This window comes from Numenius arquata, chromosome 7 (assembly GCF_964106895.1).
Source record: "Numenius arquata chromosome 7, bNumArq3.hap1.1, whole genome shotgun sequence".
In the NCBI taxonomy this organism is placed as follows: Eukaryota; Metazoa; Chordata; class Aves; order Charadriiformes; family Scolopacidae; genus Numenius; species Numenius arquata.
In genome coordinates, this window is record NC_133582.1 from 55714252 (window position 1) to 55733360 (window position 19109).

The 19109-nt window shown below is 38.9% G+C and overlaps 1 protein-coding gene across 1 annotated transcript; it reads left to right on the plus strand.

Annotated features, from left to right (window-relative positions):
• The first annotated feature begins 372 nt into the window (after positions 1-372).
• MACC1 (MET transcriptional regulator MACC1) lies at positions 373-16518 on the plus strand. Its single transcript, XM_074150907.1, has 5 exons — positions 373-441; positions 3330-3444; positions 5679-7717; positions 10114-10302; positions 16303-16518. The coding sequence occupies exons 1-5, from the start codon at positions 373-375 to the stop codon at positions 16516-16518; spliced, it is 2628 nt and encodes an 875-aa protein (XP_074007008.1).
• The last annotated feature ends 2591 nt before the right edge of the window (positions 16519-19109 follow it).

Consider the following 19109-nt stretch of genomic DNA (forward strand, 5'->3'; position numbering starts at 1 on the left):
AGTCGCCTGCTTTTCTGGGTCCAGCAACACACTCCAGGCTCAAACAGCAGAGGACACCTGGCAAACTGCTCCCTGCCCTCATACAGAAAAATGCCACATCTCTCAGCAGCTGCTCAGGTTCCCTCCCTGATCAGCTCTGTAGCTGATCTCTTTCCGACCTCTTCACTTCTTCATTCCCTGCTCACTTCACACTGTGAGCTGACACACCATCAGTCAGATAATTCTTTGCACCATTAAGCACTTGTCAGTTTTCATCTTTCTTACTCAGTAGCTACAGCAAATGAAAAGCTTAGCTTCTGATTCTTCCTATACATAATCCCCTCTTTTTGCAGCAAAAGGGTTTCATACCTTTCCCTTTTGCCACTGATCAGCATGGCTTTATACCCCACATGCACTCATCTCTCTTCTCTTGTGAATGATCATTCTTCTGGATTTGTGCAGGTAAGATCCTAATTAATAGGGTTGTCCTATCAAAAGTTTCATTTGGGATGCTACTTTATCCCAGGATGTACCCACAGAAAAGGGTGAGTATTGGGTTTTCTTATTTTCCTAGTCTCATACAAACGCACTGGGGATTTATGCATTCCCAGCGCTGAGGCTGGAACACAGGAGAGACGGGACCCAGCCCTGGTGTCAGATCACGTGTCTCTGTTCAGGAGGCACGTTGCCTGGTACCCGACAGCTTGTGTACAGCTTGTCCCCAGCATTTCCCACATCCCTTGACATACTGACCAAACGTGGTCATCTTTTGCACAGGAATGTTTATATTTCCCCCTTCTCTCATCCTCTTCTTGGCCGGCCTGAAGACATGCCTAAATCACAAGGGCTCCCTCATCATGATCTCCTACCAAGAGAGCTTTTGGAGAAGGGGGAGGGCATGACTTATTTTTGAAAGTGGTTTTCCTTTTCAGTATCAGCCTTTTCTGTCTTTGTGCCAGGCTAGAGGTGAAGGTTTTAAGGAGTTCCCAGAGGGAACTTTTAGGAAATGGCTCGTTGTTTGCAGAAATTCTTAGCGTTTATAAAACTCCTATATGCAATCTTGTTGTCACGTCTCTGTCAATATACTCCCACTGCGTAAAGAGATTTTGTTTTTCTTTCTCTCTCCCTCTCCCTTCCCCCAGGGTTTCCTATTTTAGCCTCTGTGCATCTGCTTGCAGTCTTGTGCTCCTTCCTCATCCTTACTTACCGCCTCACATTTCATGCAGCTACCGCAATAATTGTGGTTTTTTTAACTATTTAAAGAATGGTTCTTAGATTAATATGTCAATTGATCAATAACTCATAAGAGATCAGTACTGGCAACAAATACACTGGTATTGTAAAAAGTAGACTTTCTTTTTGTACACTTATTGGACTTTTAGACTGCATACCTTACACTGGTGACCAAACCTCCCCAAACCCTGAAGTAGAAGCCTAAGATAAAAATTGTACAAGTTCATACAGTGTGTTCAGCTTTTCAAAGTTTTGAGATGCAGAAGGAGAGCAAAACTTGTTTCCTTTGAAGGAATCAGTACATATTATAAAAGATACTGTCTCTGATTAGAGATAGGAGGAACTGATATTTTTATACAGGTGTGATATGTCTGATCTTGGAACTACAGTGTTGGGATTAAGGATTAGTTTAGTTTCCAGTTTGATTCTGGTAGGACATTAATAGCAGAAACCACAAAGTGTTGGTCTTGGAGGTTAGCTTTCACTTCCATCTGAAATCAGGACTTTTGAGGCCAACACCTGAGATTTCTGTTAACAGAGGAACCTGAAAGTGAGTACAATCCTGTGACAGCAGCGTGGCTGGGTAACTGTCAGGCTTAGCCTGACATCAGCCTTTTGTCCTGCCTGGGAGCAAATCAGCAGCTGAACAGATTGCCATTAGCTGAAGGTAGCTCTTGTAAATTAGTACTTTTTGTTCTTCCCACATTTGTAGTGGGAAAAAAAAGATGTCTTAAACCATTGCATTGCGCAATGGAAACAGAGAGCCGACTTCCAGTTTCTACTCAGTAATGCTTTGGTATAAGGTATGCTTCCTTTTTCCCATAACTCACCTACTAGAACTGTAACTGAAAATTCCTTTTTCTTACAACCACAGTAAAACCAGGCCCAATGCATTGTTATTTTTTTTTTTCATTTTAAAGATGATAAATTGAGATCTGCTTAGGCTGCAATTGCAGCAGGCTACAATATTTCAGACTCCTGTATCCTATGGATGGACCCAAAAAAACGGCTGGTTTTTTTTACCTTTTCTCCTTTTTTTCTTTTTTTTTTTTTCGGCTTTGTTGTTGTTTTTTCTTTTCTTTTTAACCATATGTCTTAATGCCTCTATTGCCCATCAGCCTTCATACCTCACTACATACAGGATCAATGAGAGGATTATGGGAAAGCTACTAAATGGTCCCTTGGTTTATAACACTGACTTAATGAGGTCTCCTGCACAAAAATGTCTATAATATTTTATTTCCTCCAGCTTCTGTTTCTCGGACTCAGTAACTTCAGCGTGTGGGATACCCAACGCTTCTTTGAAGACCTGCAACTCCTCTTTCTGGGCAGCTGAAGACAGCATTGGGCAGTGGTACCTTGGGAGGTCCATTCTCCTGTTGCCTGCCTCAAAGGGATGCCCCTCCTGCCCTAGCGATCAATTTGCCATTGACCCTCTGTCTTTCAACCACAACATCTGGTTTACAGCTCTTGTGTGGCCCAGTCCACGTGAAAACTGCATCAAAACCAACCAGAACTTCTTGTAGCCAGAACAAGGAAGAGGAGAGAGCTGAATGTCCTCTCTTGGGCTGTTACTGTGCTGGCATGGGCCCTGCAGAAGGGTACTTTAAGTCATTCTTGTACGGAATAAAAAGAAAATCTGACCTGGTGGTCTCTCAGGGAAGATCATAGGAAGAATAATAAAGCGGAAAGGGTGTAAATATTTCATATCAACCGGCAAAGGAAGGAACAGATCTAGCTCCTCCCCTTTAATGTTTCTGTCAAACTTATCCAAAAACAGGAATTAGGATATTTATTTAAAAAAAAATAAATTTATTCAAGACCTTCTGAACAAGAAGTTATCACACAATTGGCTCCGTTCCAATTGCAAGACACTTAATTATGTGAGTCATTGGACTTCACTGTGGACTGGGGTAATGTATTGTACTACAGCTGTAGCATCTGGTGTTTTCGCTGCAAATTATATAGTAAGACTCACTCAGGATTGTGATGCTCTTGGGCAGACTCCATAAATTTACTTATAAAACAGAACTTCACTTTTTTTTTTCGTTTCAACAGTTTCCCCTTTTTTCAAATTGCATACTTGCTGATGTTTTATATGTTTAACTGTTTCCTAGGAGGAAAACACTTCCAGTAGCGGAACAGCTTCCCTAACCAGTGGAGAGATTCCACGGAGCAGGTCAGAGGGGACTTTGATTGATGTGGATGACCGAACACCTTCAGCCAGCTACAGTATGTCTCTCTGCAATTTTCTATACTAATGCCTTACACCTGAAGTCTGTATTTCTGCAAAACTCTCAGGAGTGTCAAGAGCTATAGCTACTCTGAAAACCCCTGTAGAGCATTATTTTGGTTGTTGGGGTTTTTTGGTTTGTTTGTGGTGGCTTTTTTATTATTTTATAGCGCGTGGTTTGCACTACTCAGGTCATCATAGATGTCCTTGGAATGAGAACACAAAGGGTTTTCATGAAGTCCCCTAGGAGAAACTTGCTGAGAAGTCCTCTGTCCCCTGCCATAGCAAACATGGGTCGGGCAGGTTGAGAGGAAGAGCTAGAATCGTTAACCTTTTATGAATAAATGCTCTGTATGTTCATGGGGGTCGAGAAGAGGAAGTTCTTAGACAAACTACATTAATTTAGGGTTTTAAGAACCAGGAGGGCAAGGTAATCTTGGAGTTAGCCCAAAAACTGGAGTCTTAGCAAAATTGATTTAACCTCATTGCTATTTTAACCCAAAAGTTAGGAAAACATTCCCCTGCACAAGGTAGGCATTCTCTGCTTTTTGTCCAGTAGCAGATGTGAGTAACAGTGGGCCTGGCACTTGCTGTGTGGATTGGGGAGCAGGAATTATTTCCTCGCTATATTCCTCACCCCAATAATGTGGTTACCTTGGCATGAGAAAGTGTCCAGCCTAATGACTCAGTTTCTGCCAGGGATTTCTGCTCAGACTTTTCATGTAGAAACATGTCCTTTCTATAGGGAAACAAATCCTAATGTTTCTTTTGGGATTAATTAATTTATTTTTAATAGATAATAATGGTGTGACCATAATAGCATCACAGAGCAAGGAAAGCTTTTGGCCTGTGGGCAGAAACAAAAGGACTTTTCAGCTGGTTTTTGAGCAGCCCAGCTCCGTCTGGTGGCCCTGGCCAAGGCTGAGTGCCAGGTGGGCAGGAAGCTGCCCCTGGGCTTGCTCCCCCTGGCAGGTCACCTGGAAGGCTCTTGTCAAGACAAGGCCAGAGGCTTCCAGATGGGCACCTGGGAAGCAGATAAATTTCACTTTGGTTCTTCCAAATTGGGATTTTTCTGGAACTGTGGAAAAACTTCATGATTTTGGCTTTTTGTCACAATTCATGACAAATGAAACAAAAAGAAAAGTACTAAAATTTCATTTTTTTTTCTTTTTGTGTCTGAATGCACTGTCATTCTTGCAATTAAGCAATAATTAGTAACCCTGGAGATGGAAAGTGTAATAATGAAGGATATAGATATGCTGAAAGAATAGAAATGCTGAATTTTCCCTCTAAAATTAAAATTCTTTAAAAGAGTATATAAAGAAGGGATGGTATAACCTCTGTATATAGAAAAATAACAGCAAACTGAAGTAATAGAAGCCCTTAGCACAAAAAGTTGTTGATAGTCTATTCGTTGCAGGAAGCATGAGCCTTAATCAACTTATAAAACAGCTTCTGTGAACTGTTATTAATATAAAATATAAGGACATTTTATCTTCAGAGTAAATAGACATTACTGTTAATAATGAGTATTTTTATTATTAAATATCAATTTTACACCCTTGTTTGTCTGTTTAAGTGCAATCTCAGAAAAAATTAGTAGCCACAAAAACATTTCTCTCCAAGTTTCAAATTGTACAAGACCTCATAAATTATACCAATGAATTTTTTTAATGGAAAGCTAGTATAACAAATTCCACACACACCGAGATAAATTGTAAGAGGGCTGTTATCAATTAATGCATGTGCACTACCATGAAAAGGAATCCTGAATAATGCATTTAACTGTACTGCATACAGCATTTGACAAATGAAACAGTAGTTGTTTAATCTTTGCAGAGAGTTAGACACAAGGGAAAGAAATCCATTGCATTTTGTAAGAGGCCAAAGATTACTGGAATTTAAGGGTTCAAACGTTATGGGACCTTAGCATACTCAATGTCAACTAATAGTTGTAGGAGTTGATAGTGATCAGCATCTTGCAGTAGGCGCTTTACATCCTTCAGCACTAATTTGTAAGCACTCTTTCTATTAACAAAGATTCTTAATGCTACTTAAAAATCAATATTGATACTCTTTAAAAACCTGAAGGAGAAATATTTAAGTGATTTATATGTATTTTAGGAGGATTAATTTAACCACCTGTTAGCTTAACAGACTATTGTTTGGAAATGAATGGAATGTCTCAATTCTCTGTGCTTTAGGAAATGCTTCTGTTTTTCCTTTTAAACAGATGTCAGCGAAAGTAAATTGGATTTGGATATTGACTGGTCTGATGTATTCAAACATGCCCATGCTGTTTCCAAGACTAATCCTTTCTGGAATGAACTGTCAGCCTCCAACCCTTTTGTACATGACATAGCTGTTTCAAACAGAAATGAAAATAATAAATACCTTTCGATCTTAAAAGAAAAACCCTATTTGTGCTCCAAAGATTCTAGCAACGGAGATTCTTTGGCTTCCTCAGGTGATGAGCTAGATATTGATTGTCTTCTAAGAAAGACTTCATCAAGAAGATCTGGACGATCCAAGAGTGTCTCTGACTTTCTGGATATTGTTGATAACCGAAAATTTAATCCCCGCAAGACGCCACCTCAAAAGACTATAGCTTCAGACATGACATGGCTTCAAAATGACCGTGAAGCCTACAAGATGGCTTGGTTGAGCCACCGACAACTCACCCGGTCTTGCCTAGATTTAGAAGCTATGAGCCACAGTCCTGGATGGGCTCAAACTCAAGCTACAGACATTCATGTGGTTTGTAAACTGAATCATGAAGGGGGTTCAGTACAGCTACCTGACTCAGATATCAACATTCATGTCCCTGTGGGTCATGTATTACCCGGGGAATTCCAAGAAGTTGGTTTAAAGGCTATCCTTAACCCTCCATCATCATTTAACAATGAGCTGTCTAGCACTGTAAGTCCTCTGATAGAACTTACGCTGAGCAACCTCAACACGAGGGAAGCCATTTTCCTAGAGGTGAAAGTCGCTGCTAAAGTGAAGAACGATCCACTCAGCCAAGTTATGAGTGATATTGTGTGCTTTTTTAGTCTCAGTAAAGAAGGTCCTTTTAAGAAACTAGAGAATTGCTACACTTACCAAGATACCATACAAGTGAAGCTAACGGACCTAAGTCACGTAATGTATGCAGTGATTGCCGTACAAGCAAACAGAATCCAGCCTCCAGCAACTAATGTCTGGGACTATGTTCATAGGACAGTCTCAGTCGGAATTTATGGTCCCAAATATATTCATCCATCTTTTACAGCAGTTTTTACAGTCTTTGGTCACAACTACATTCCAGGAAAACTCACAATTTGTGATATAAAAAAGGCGGGGAAAAGTATGCCTCCCGTTGTGTTTCAGCTGTGGGGAAAACATACATTTCTGCTTGAAAAGCCACAAGATCTAAACATTTCTTTAGTGTCCTGTGATCCAGATTTTGAAGTGAAGATGGAAGACCAAAGCAAAAATATTAAAGAGGAGGAGCTAAAAACTGGTGAAATGGTCCGCCAACAATTCCTGTTTTCCATGCTTGGATGTAGGGAGATGCATTTCTTTGTTTTCCTCGTTCAGATTAAAGTCTTAAAAAGCAGCCAAGTAATGCAGTTCCATGTGACAACTCCTGATCCAGCTCCAAAATTAAGTGGAATTATCAATAGGCCAAAGCGCTTACAAAACCGCAAAGAAATCAAGTCTGCGCCTTTGCTTTTAATACCAACGGTTAAATATCCAAAGTTTCAGGATAAAACTTTGAGTGTTAATACTTACGGAGTGGCTTTGAAAACTGTGTTACGTCAAAATAAGATTGACTATTTGCTAGAATATTTTAAAGGGGACACAATAGCTCTTCTTGGTGAAGATAAAGTAAAAGCCATTGGACAAACAAAAATAAAAGAGTGGTATGTAGGAGTTCTCAGGAAAAAGATTGGTCTTGTACATTGCAAAAACATTAAGGTGATTTCCAAAGAGCAAGCTATGGACACTGCTGATAGTGAGCTAACAACCAGGAATCTTGTTGAACAAATTGCACTGCCATTCAAAAAACTAACTTACATCTACTCAGTAGTTCTGTCTACAGTATCAGAGAGTGTTTATGACTGGAGAGCTTTGGCTGAGGTGCTAGGATATTCACACATGTCTTTGGATGACTTTAATGAGGCACATGCTGATAAAGAATCAGAGAGAGTAGCGCACGTTGTGAAGAGGATGAAGGAAGATTGCCATGCTAACAAAAAAAAAAGGCTCTTTCTTTATGAGCTCATTGTTGTAAGTATTGCATGAACTAACTTGGTTATTGGGAATGCATTGCCAAGATACTACTCAACAGTAATGTGTGAACAAGAAAAAACGGTCCTGGACCCTTGTGGGAATCTTTACAAACCTGAAGAGCTTACTAAGAGTTGTAGACACCTGTAGATGGCAAATACATCCAGATTCTCATGAAGAGTAATACGTTGATGAATTAATTCTGAACAGTGTTCTGTAAATGTTCCAGGAGCCTTGCTCATTTAGTAGGTTGATCGAGTTGACTTTGTTTCCAAATGGCCATGATAGAAATAGTTTTGTCTTTTGCCATGGAAGTCATCATAGTAAATTGCTTTCCTGACCGATTCACATTCCCATTGCGAAATATTTAGTAACCTTATAGTGTGGAAACTCCATTATTTGCATATCTTGTGTACCCTAAGGTACATGTCTAAGTTTGCTTTATATTTTTAAAGTAAGGAAATCCTGACCCACATGTTGAAGACAAGATTTTTTATCTACATACGACAACTTCACAGTCACTGTTGTAGTGACTTAAGGACAATATGGCAAGTATTTCAGTACATACTTGTAAGTCATTGGACAACTTCTATGTTTTTTGAGTGCCATTACATGTGAATCAAAAGTGGTTTTATTCTAAAAGCTTCCAGGAAATAGGCTGCATTGTTAGCCATCTTAATTTACCTAAGGATCTGTATGCAAATTAATTAGGAGTTGATGATTACTCAGTACTGTCCTTGGCTCTGACTGAAAAGTCTACCAGCCTATTTAGGGACAGAAGATAATTAAATTTCTCATATGAAAATAAAGTATTATAAAAACATTTCACATTTTAGCCTTTCATCTGAAGCCTTTTGACTATCCTGAATTGCAAACCTTAGCAGGGTTTACTTAGAATCATAGAATGGTTTGGGTTGGAAGGGACCTTAAAGATCATCGAGTTCCAACCCTCCTGCCATGGGCAGGGACACCTCCCACTGGACCAGGTTGCTCAAAGCCCCATCCAGCCTGGTCTTCTCATAACTAGTCTATCCCCTTTGAAGTGCTGACAGCAATTTCAGTAGGATTCAGAAAATTTTGGTAGCAGTGGCCACTTACAACTTTTAAGACTGCGGTAAACTCTGTGGAATAAAACTGAGGAAGTATGAAGTACAGTTTAGTCTGCCATGCCTCTGCACAAAAAGGAGAGGTGCAAGAGGTGAAAATAATCCAAACTTTTAATTACATACAGTGAAATAGAGTTCATTACAGAACAGGCAAAAGATGGAGCACAATTAGATTAACAATATGTCCCATTTCATTGAGACGTATATGATTTTGCAAATGCAGATCCCTGTCTTTGTAAAGCTAGACTTTAAGGCTAGATATCACCCATGTCACTTTTGGGTAGAATTTACTGGCTATTTCTTTAAATTAATCTCCTACTTTTATGTTTAATAGGGTTCTTGTTTATCAGAGCAAAGGCAAACAACAACTTTGGCAAAGTGTAGGGCAATTTTGTACCCTACACTATAGTCTGCTTCTCAGTACTGTGCCTACCAAAAGTTCTAGTTTGTGATGAGGATTTTTATGGAAAAATGTTTTACAATTAATTACACAAATGTCTGATTTCTGCAGAAATGCTTGCTATTTTATTAAAAATCAGTAGCTAAAAACCAAGGAAAACTTCTGGATTTTGTTATTGATCTTTCACTGAAAAAGTCAACATTTTCCATGGATCATTGTGCTGTTAATTTGAGGAGAAGGCAAAACACCACCTATTTTTCTCATTAGCTCTTACCCAAACAAATAAAGAAAGGAGAATGCAACATATCTGCATTTCAGGGTTTCACTCCTGGAACCATTTTAATTTGTTTGTTGTTAAAAGCTCATTTGGCACGGGGGAGGGAAGAGTTTCATGCTTGCGTTTCTTCTTAATACTCAACAAATTATCAGTCCTGTTGGAGGAGTAAATCAAAAGGTGCTGGCCAACATAATCACTGATTTTCCAGAAAAGCAGTACACAAAGGACCACACCTCAGTATAGTAATGCTCTAACTTCATTTTTAAGTTTCATGTAATACTTTTAAGAAGCTAAATTTGATGTCCCAAATATTTTTGTTGGAGAAATATATTTTTCCTTTAGGATCTGTAAGCTTGGCAGGATCCATGTGACACTGGAATGCTGAAGCAGCTGAATGCCAGCTTAATTTTTTCTTAAGCTTGTGGGCAGTTTTCCTGTGAAACTGTTGGCAACAACTTTTGTAGGAAAAAAAAGTTACATACTTGTAAGAACACAAAATAGACAAAAAGCCTTCCTGTCTGCTTAGAAATACAGAATAGTGCTATAAAAACAAATTAAAATGTTCTGTTTGTAATTACTGGTGAAGGAACGCTAATGAAAATGATTGTTGCAGGCACTTTTGAAAATAGATTGCCAGGGATTAGTGGCACGTCTTACCCAGGACACCATCATTTTGACTGCAGCTGTCAAGCTTGGCAAATACTGGCGGGAGCTTGCGGAGAAGCTAGCCCGACTCACAAAGCAGCAAATCGAGGCTTACGAAGTACCCCACCATGGGAAAAATGGCACAATGGCTCTGGAGGTAAGGCTCTGGTGTAACGGGGTGTGCACACTTGCTCCTCTGCTCAAACACAGCCAGGGACCTTTCTTCTTCATTGCTTTGTACACTTTTTCCCTTTTGCTGTCCAGCCTCCTTATTTAATTTGTAAGCCCTTCAATGTGAGGAATTCTCACCAACTTCTATTAGCAACTACCTAGATGCTCCATTGAGGCCAGTTGTTCACTGTTATTGTGCCAAAATAATTTTCTGTGGAGGTCCTGGTCTCTGTCTTTAGCTTCACCTCTTTACTCCCACCCCAAGGGCCGCTTTCAGTCCCTTCTTACTGTCCTGTCCACTTGTTAATCTCACTCACTCCTCTGCTGTCATTTCTGACACAGTGTGGAAGACCATCCAGTCCTTGGAAGAGCCACTTCAAATCACCCTCAGCACAGCTTTTGCTCTTTCCACTGAAAGGAAGCTAACCTCCATCATTAACACTTTTCTCTTCTGCGCCTGTGTAATATTTGTCATCATTTAACTTAAGTAGCATGACAAGAGGTTGGAAGTTCTGACACTAATATCTGTCATACCATATGAACATGGCAAATACACACATTAATTTCATAGTGTGTCAGGTAGGTCATGCTATTTGTCCTCCTTTGTAAAGCACTCTGCTTACACAGAAGTACGAGTTCTAAATAAAAGTCAAGTTGTCCTCTCAGATGTATTTTAATGCTTTATGCATCTAAGGAGCAATTTAGCTGCCTAATTACATCTTTAGTGCTATTTGACATGCCCAGAGGTACTCATGGCATCCATGCAATGTCAGATATGTCACAAGACTTAGGGTAGGCCCTTGTCTGTGCCTCTGAGCCATGGGGCCAGCCTGTGTTTCTGGCACACCTTTGCCCAGCCAGCCACGTTGCTTCCTGTATTTCTCTACTCTTACTTTACCATCGAAACATACAGTAGATCCACTGTTTCCCACAGAGTTATGTGCCAATGACCTCCAGGTCCCAGACTGGGTTTTACCCTGAACATCCTCTTTTATGAGCATTGCTGAATGATGCTCCAGCTGACAGTTCTTCCTTGAGTGCTTACACTCAGACTCTACTCCCTCTGCCTGTGCCATCGTCCCTTGATTATTGCAGATAGTGCACATGATCCAGCCTGAGTTCCTTCTCTCTCACCTCTCAGTACCAAAGGTATTGCTGCTTCCCATTCACAGGTTGACAACTACTTGAGATAACTTATTCTTCCTTTTTTCTTTCCCTGTAGCTGATTCTTCCTATTCCCTGCTAAACATATCCTCCTCTCCATAGTCTGAATCCAGTGTCCTTCATCTCAGTTTTATCTGCCTGGTGATAGCTATCAAGAGATTTCTGCTCTAATCACGAACCACCACTTCTTATTCCCTCTGAATGCTCCGCCCTCCCTCCTTAATCAATATTTGACCAAAATTCGACACGCTTACTTACAAGATTCTGCACTTTTCTGCAAAATTATCTCTATCATTGCTGTTTGCAAACACTGCCTCCTCTGATCTTGCTTTTCTCTTTGAGCTATTTTTTTTTTAAGTTGCTCTGGGTACATTGCTTGTGCCTGGATGCACCTTTCTCATTAAATTTTTTTCTCATAAAACTCTCAGCTCTATCAATCCCTAGTCTACTACTCTCCTTTAGTGGAAAAAAATCACCCTGTTATTGGCTCTGTTCTTCCACTAACTTATTCTAAAATACTAAAATCAAACAGAATGTGGAAGTTTGTCATTTCCATTATGTTTTCTTTTACTTTTTTACCTCTATGCAGTGCCTTGCCTAACTTCCTAGACTTTTGTTTTACTTACTAAGCTTTCTGTGTTTCTCTGACAAAAACCCAGCTTTCTACAGAAGGAATTATAGACCTGAACAATGTGTGACTTTACTGGTCTCCGTGGTATTTGGAAATGTTTTCTCCTTTGCTAGCAGACATCAGGACTGAAAAAAATCTTAAAAATCTTTTTCCAGCACTGTACCTATTTATTTGTGTATATAAATATATAAAAAATATGTTTACTTTGTTTTAAGTGGGTGTCTATTTTCATGAAGCTCATCTTCTCCCTTATACACCCTGTCCTTTTACTTTCAAAAGTTTTTTACATTATTTTTATGATAAACCACTCACAAGATTCTCTGCCTTTCAGTGACAGTGTCTGCTGCCAGAAGATAGTACAGTCAAATTCATCATAAGAAAGCCAATAATAGAGCATGTTCAATTTTTTTAAGAGAACATTCAACAAGCAATCAAAATCAGAATTTTGCTTTATTTTTATGTAATTTCTCAAGACTTAGGATGGCCCCATAAGGAATTTACTGGTTTTGTGTGTTTTGTACCAGTTATTGTCCACACAGGTGTGAGTTCAAAACACACCAGGCTTCTAGCACTGGTATCTCATACGAAAACTCAGCATCCTTGCCGTCCTGTGAATCTAACCTTAAATTTAATGAAAAATCAGTAAAATTCAGTAAAATCTAACTTTAATTTTCTACTGAATTTCAATGCTTTCTTCTGACCTCTGAACTTCTCAGTGCTTGGATGAATTTGAAAATTTAAATAGAGAAAGCAATACTCTGTTTATAAAGTTTTGTGTATTTTGTTCAGTAGAGATGCAAAATTAATGCAACTAACACAGTGTAAATTCACACCTGTGTAGAGATGCCCCCAGTGTCGTTACAAGGTTAGTATTACTCTGACTAATTTCAGAATGATTGCTGATCCTCACATTTACCTAGCAGGTATAACAGAACCCGATTAAAACCACCTTATCCCAGCCTGGATTTTTCTAATGGAAAAGCTTTCTCTTTGATAGTAGTTGTTGGTGTGAAAATAGGACGCCAAACAAAGATGAGGGAGTAATACATTTTGATTAATTAGTGAGGATTATCTGAAAACATTAACTAATTCTTTACCCATCAAGGACTGTTCTACCATCAAGAGCATTGATTGGCTGAAAAATGGTTCTACTTTTAAACGTAATATTTTTCTTAGTGGGAGAAATCTTCTCCCAGATAATCACAGAGGCAGCTTGAGGTACATACAATTGGTGCCTAGATTTTGAAGTGCTTTTCATCAGTAAATTCCAAATCAGGGGATGTACATATCATTATTATCTACTCAGCAGAGGCAGTGGGAGCAGAGGGAAAACTCATGCACGCAGCTGAGATGAGACTTGCCCAGCATACTGCAGTGACTTAATATTTTGCCTGAAAATCTGCCTTAATGTAATTCAGGAATGTCAAATGCAATTCAGTTCACCCACTGCATTAAAGTGTGGGGGTGTGGAGAAGGACCTGCCTTAGAACCCTGGTTTGCAGTCTTAATTCAATGTGGTGATCATGTAGATTATTGCTGAGTTATAATGCGTCATTGATGACCAGTTTATAAAGCCACTCTTTTCAGTGGTTCCCAGTGACAGGACAAGGGGCAACGGGCACAAGTTGGAACATAGGAGGTTCCACTCGAATATGAGGAAGAATTTCTTCATGGTGAGGGTGACAGAGCCCTGGAACAGGCTGCCCAGGGAGGTTGTGGAGTCCCCTTCTTTGGAGATTTTCAAGACCCTCCTGGATGCAGTCCTGAGTAGCATTCTCTAAGCAATCCTGCTTCAGCAGGGGAGTTGGACTAGATGATCTATATGGTCCCTTCCAACTCTAAAAAAAATTCAGTGAAATTCAGTGAAATCATGTAGATTATTGCTGAGTTATAATGCGTCATTGATGACCAGTTTATAAAGCTTTTGATCCCCCCTCCCTTTTTTTTCTTTTTCTTTTTTTTTTTTTTTCTGTGCCAGGAAAAATATCAGTTGTGACAGAGTAGAGGAAAGCAGGGTTTGTATTTTAGGCATATTTCAACCAATTCTCTGATTGCAGTGTCAGACTGACCTTCAGCATAAGTCACAGCACAGCATCTTTTTATACTCACTGTCTCTTCACATTCTAGTGAAGACAGAAGGCTGTACCCCAATTCTTCAAATATCCTGGTCTAACAGGAATATAAGGAAAGGAAGCATGAGACAGAGAAAAGGCAGAACCAGCAGCAGAGTATCAGGAAATCCCAGCTTCTCTTGTTGGCTACTTTGATTATCAAGCTAAAAATAGGAACACAGACACTTTCTGGTCTTAGCATAAATACAACAGTGGTGAGCTGCTTTAGTTAATTAAAATATATTATAACACCTAGTATTTACAGTAGTACATTAAAAACTTCTTTTTCAACATAGCCTGCCTAATAAAAGGAAAGAATTTATCGCTCTCCTTCTTCCAACCTACGACCAAACTACTTTTCTTTCCCCCTTTTGTAACCTGATGGTTATGATTTAAAATAGACTTGCTTAAAGTGAGAAGTGGACACCACTGATTTTGGCTAAATGATGATACTCTTCCCTTCTGTAGACTTAAAATGAGAAACTTCACTGAAAACGTAGGCACTTTTTTATGACTTAAACTGAAGGCAGAAGCCAGACTAATCAGACTGTGAGACACACTACTGGTTATGAGTTTGATGGATTTTTCCATTTGGGGATGGGGGATAAAGGCAGCAAAAGTTGAGGGAGATGTTTACAGAAACTATGACAGAATGAATCTTGGGGTAAGTTGAGAGTTCTTAGCCCAAATGTGGAGAAAAGCTCAGAACTATGAGCAAAGAAATTCTCCTGCTACTCAGTTCCTTAAGGGATCAAGTAAATAAAGCTTAAATCAAGGAAGTAGAGCTTTGTGCTGTGTATTATTTGTAATTTAGTCAGATTACATTGAGGAAATAACCAATTTCCTCATGAATTTTCCTTCAGAACCATAAAAACTGCCTTTCCATTAAAAGACAAAAAGATGTTAAAAAATCTGGACTTCCTGATCACTTCTGTGTGTATATATATATATACACACATAAGAATGTGCACACATCAGTCCATATGCTTTTACTATTATGCATAAGTGTATTTCTGCTAAAACAGAAAATGCCAGAGCCTTTTAGGAAAGTGATGGATTTCTTTGTGGCTTTGTGCATCACCGCTGCAATTGCTACTCAATTGCTCTTAGCAAAACCTTTATCGCCAATGATGAGTGGGAAACTTGAAAGTGGATAACCCAAGTTAAATTTGGAAAAGCAGCAACTGAGAAAACAATCTTTTTGTTTGTAAGCTGAGCAAACTTAGTCTGGACATCAGGACCTTGAAAGATGTATGTCCAGCTTGGTATCTGAATCATGCTGTCATAGCTTAATTAATGTCATCAAACCAATGACAAATTACACCTGCTAAGGATCTGCTCCATATTTGTTTGGCATAAAATAAACACATTGTAGTTTGAAATAATGAGCACTGGTAACCTGTCTTTTCATTTCCCCTGTTTCTTGCTGGAAACTTTTAAAATTGCATGTTTTGATTAAAAAAAAAAAAATTATTAAAGCTTTTTACTCTCCTGCTTTTGGAGTGTTTGGTGGTTTTCTTCTTTTTTTTTTTTTTAAACAGAGATTTTCTAGATAGATCACCTTCCTGCTGCTCTTACAAGAAGACATTTTTGTAAAGATAAGAATCATGTTTAAATGTTCCAGGCTAAGCAGGGGAACAGTGGGATGTTGATTAATGAGACAAAGGGAGGCATTAGCCATCAAAAGCACAGCCAAACTCCAAATAGGGAAACTGCTGTTGGGTGCACGCATTGCAAAAATGACCAAGAAGGAAAGTGTTTTCCTTTCACCCCTGTTCTTTGAATTAAATTTTCAAACAGGGATATATTTCAACTTGGTGATAATCATCTGAATGAAGAATTTATCTTTCCATTATTTACCCCTCTAAGAAACCGAAAGTCCCATAGAAATTAAGTACATAAGGTTGCTGCAGTTTTTATATCAATCTGTCTTTTATGATATAACGTTTCAGTGTGGCTAGCGATCAAACACTTATTTTTTTTTCCTATCACTTTTCTACTATTGGAAAGATTTAGATATTTTGTTCAATAATTCAATTTCTGCAACTAAACTTCTTTTCTTTTTCTCCTTTATTTGCAGATGATGTGGAAACCTGCATATGACTTTCTCTACACGTGGGGTGCCCATTATGGAGACAGCTACAGGGATGTCTTGCAAGATCTGCAGTCAGCCTTGGATAAAATGAAAAACCCAGTAACAAAACATTGGCGAGAGTTAACTGGAACGTTAATTCTTGTGAACTGCATGGAGGTGTTAAGGGCAAGTGCTTTCTCCAAAACAGAGGAAGAAGAATAGACTACCAAGATATGTTTTTGGGAAAAATCTCTTGGGAAACTGTATTGCTGATATTTGTGTTTCAGTGATGCTTGCAGAACAGGCAGAATGCAGTTTGTTTTACTGGAGTTGATGTTGGGTTCTAGCCCTATGGTTCTCAGCTACAGATCGTCAGACCTTCCTAAGGGCTACTGAGTAAATAAATAAAAAAAAAAAGGGGGGGGTTTAAACTAGTGAGGTCAACAAAAATGACTTGAATTCTATAGTGCAGTTTCTAAAAGGAGCTATTTCTGATTGCACTGACTTTCTAGTGGAGATCAGTTTTAAAAAGAGAACTAAGCATGGATGGGTTCAGCCTGTGGGGCCTTGGTTTACATTGTTTTCAGTGTGGTATTGAAATGAAATATTTAATACATTATTTCAATTGGTGCACCAAACGCTCAACTTTAAGTCAAAGGGTGCAGGGTAGCCTAGAAAAAAACCTTAGTGTTCTTTTGTCCTCAACTGGGTCAAAATTAATCTCATTTTCTCACAAAACAGGAAGTCAACCATTATTTGTACCTGGAAAAATAGGTGTGTGCTGCTCAGTCCTTCCAAAACAGCTTCTGGTGTCGTTTTTGGAGACCGGAAGAGAGACAGGCAATTTAATAGCCAAAGGCAATTGGTTTGGTAATGTAATTCAACAGGGTTTGTGTCTCTTTTTTTTTTTTCCCCAGCATTACAGCAAATTTGTCTAGATTCTGCTGAGCCGAAATTGAGGAAGCTTTTTTTGGTGTACACTGTCCGTCCCTCTGAACATTTGCTTATTCCTACTCTGTTGTTAATAAAAAATTAGGTAAATAGAGAAGGGTGGCTTTGTGGGTACAAGGGCTGTAGACAGCTCATACCTGCTTCTGTTAATCATTTCTTTTTACCTTACTGTATGAAGAATATACGTGATGGCTATTATTTTCTCAAAAAAAGTTAACACTTGGGTGCTTTTTAGATTTATTTATTTATGGAGCAATTAATTATCATTAGCCATTTACTCTAAAAAGAACCCTGCTTAGGTGTTATCAATATAAATCTTTCAATTACTGGGTAGCTTATTATAAATAGAGAAAATACAGGCTGGATAACAGTTGCAGACAAACCAACTTTATTTAAGTTTTTTAACATAAGATGTTAAATATATTTTTAGTTAAGTGGCAGATCTAAAAGGTTAAAGCCATTTTGAGCACCTTTGATCAACATTCATTCAGAAACATCAGCAAATACTCATGACAACCAGCTGAAAAGGAAAGTGGTGTTCTGCCATCGCTTGCAGTTGGCAAGACAAAGCCAAATTCTTTCAGGAGTACCACAAAGGAGTAACATTTCAGTCCATAACCTGTGCTTGCAATGTTGTCTTAGTTGATCTCTACTAAGAAAGGAGGTTTTGTGATTCTAAAACAAAACTGGTCATTTAAACATTTTTCTTCAGCTCCCCTTTCCCCTAACCTGCTTTCTTTTCTACTTTCATTATACTTTCCCAAAGCATGTATAGCCCAGGGAACGGGCTGAGGAAAGAGCACTTTCTTGGGTAATAGGAAAGCTCACTCACCAACTGAATTAGCATCCGTGCAAGTTATCCGGCTTCACTGGACAGATAATCGCATCCTGATTTGCAACAGAATGAGGAATTTAGCCCACAGAACAGCAATTGGTTTTGCTGATCAAGGAAAGGTGGAGAAAAAGGGAGTCAACTCATCAGAGATCCCTGTTGTTTCAGGTACTAGCACCTATTTTATATCTTGTCCCGTATAGTTTTAAAAAGAGCTGCAGAGAAAATATAAAATAACATTCTCTTGTTATCTGTACTTTGGTGCAGAGACCAGCTGGTCCTTCCAACTTGCAGGTAGTGAAGCCCCCAAACGGGGAGAAAGTAGCTGTTGCCTTTCTCTTTCACGCCAGTTCCTTTTAAAATAGGCTTTTTAAAAGGTAAAATGATAAATTCAAATATTAAAAATATAGATATTAAAAATAATTTCTTTAAAATAAATACTTACAGTGTGCCACTGCATCTTCCCAGGGAAATTTTTTGTAGGTTTCCCAGACTGCTGCTGCTTTCACCTTAGCCCCTGCTCGTAGCAGAGACTGTGAAACCTGAACAGGATTTTGCAGCGGTGCAACAGGTCTCGTGCCATCTCCCTGCTTAAAACTGCAGGGAAATACTGTTTTGGCTCCCTAAGAGCTGAAATACCAGAGGAGATCACAGAGCAAATCTTTCAGCTTCACCATGTTCTCTCAACAGCTATCTTCCTGTGTCCCAGCAGGTCGTGCTCCCCTACTTCAAGCCCTGTTAAGCCACTTTATTTTTTCCCTATTTTTTTTTTTCTTTCTTCTTTTCCCTCTTTTGTTAACCTGGCTGCAACAGCTAAGCAACTCAGTTTACTGCTGCTTCTGAAGACAGGTGTCTGCTTCCATCCTTTTTTTGCACATAATAATTTCTTACCTTTAGTAAACGTGTTTTTACTACATGCCCTGTTAAAAAAGAAAGTAATTTCTTGGTTCAGTCCTGTATTTTCCTGTTATTACTACCAGTCAAAAGAGGGGGGAAAGCTAACAAAAAGCACCCTTTCCTAGCTGTGTGA

Bases quoted from the DNA above. Each gene is read 5' to 3' on its own strand.
- MACC1 (XM_074150907.1), top strand. From the start codon at position 373: ATGGCTTTATACCCCACATGCACTCATCTCTCTTCTCTTGTGAATGAT. The intron at 3,445-5,678 runs GTATGTCTCTCT...CCTTTTAAACAG, and splicing joins AACACCTTCAGCCAGCTACA to ATGTCAGCGAAAGTAAATTG. The intron at 10,303-16,302 runs GTAAGGCTCTGG...CTTTATTTGCAG, and splicing joins ATGGCACAATGGCTCTGGAG to ATGATGTGGAAACCTGCATA.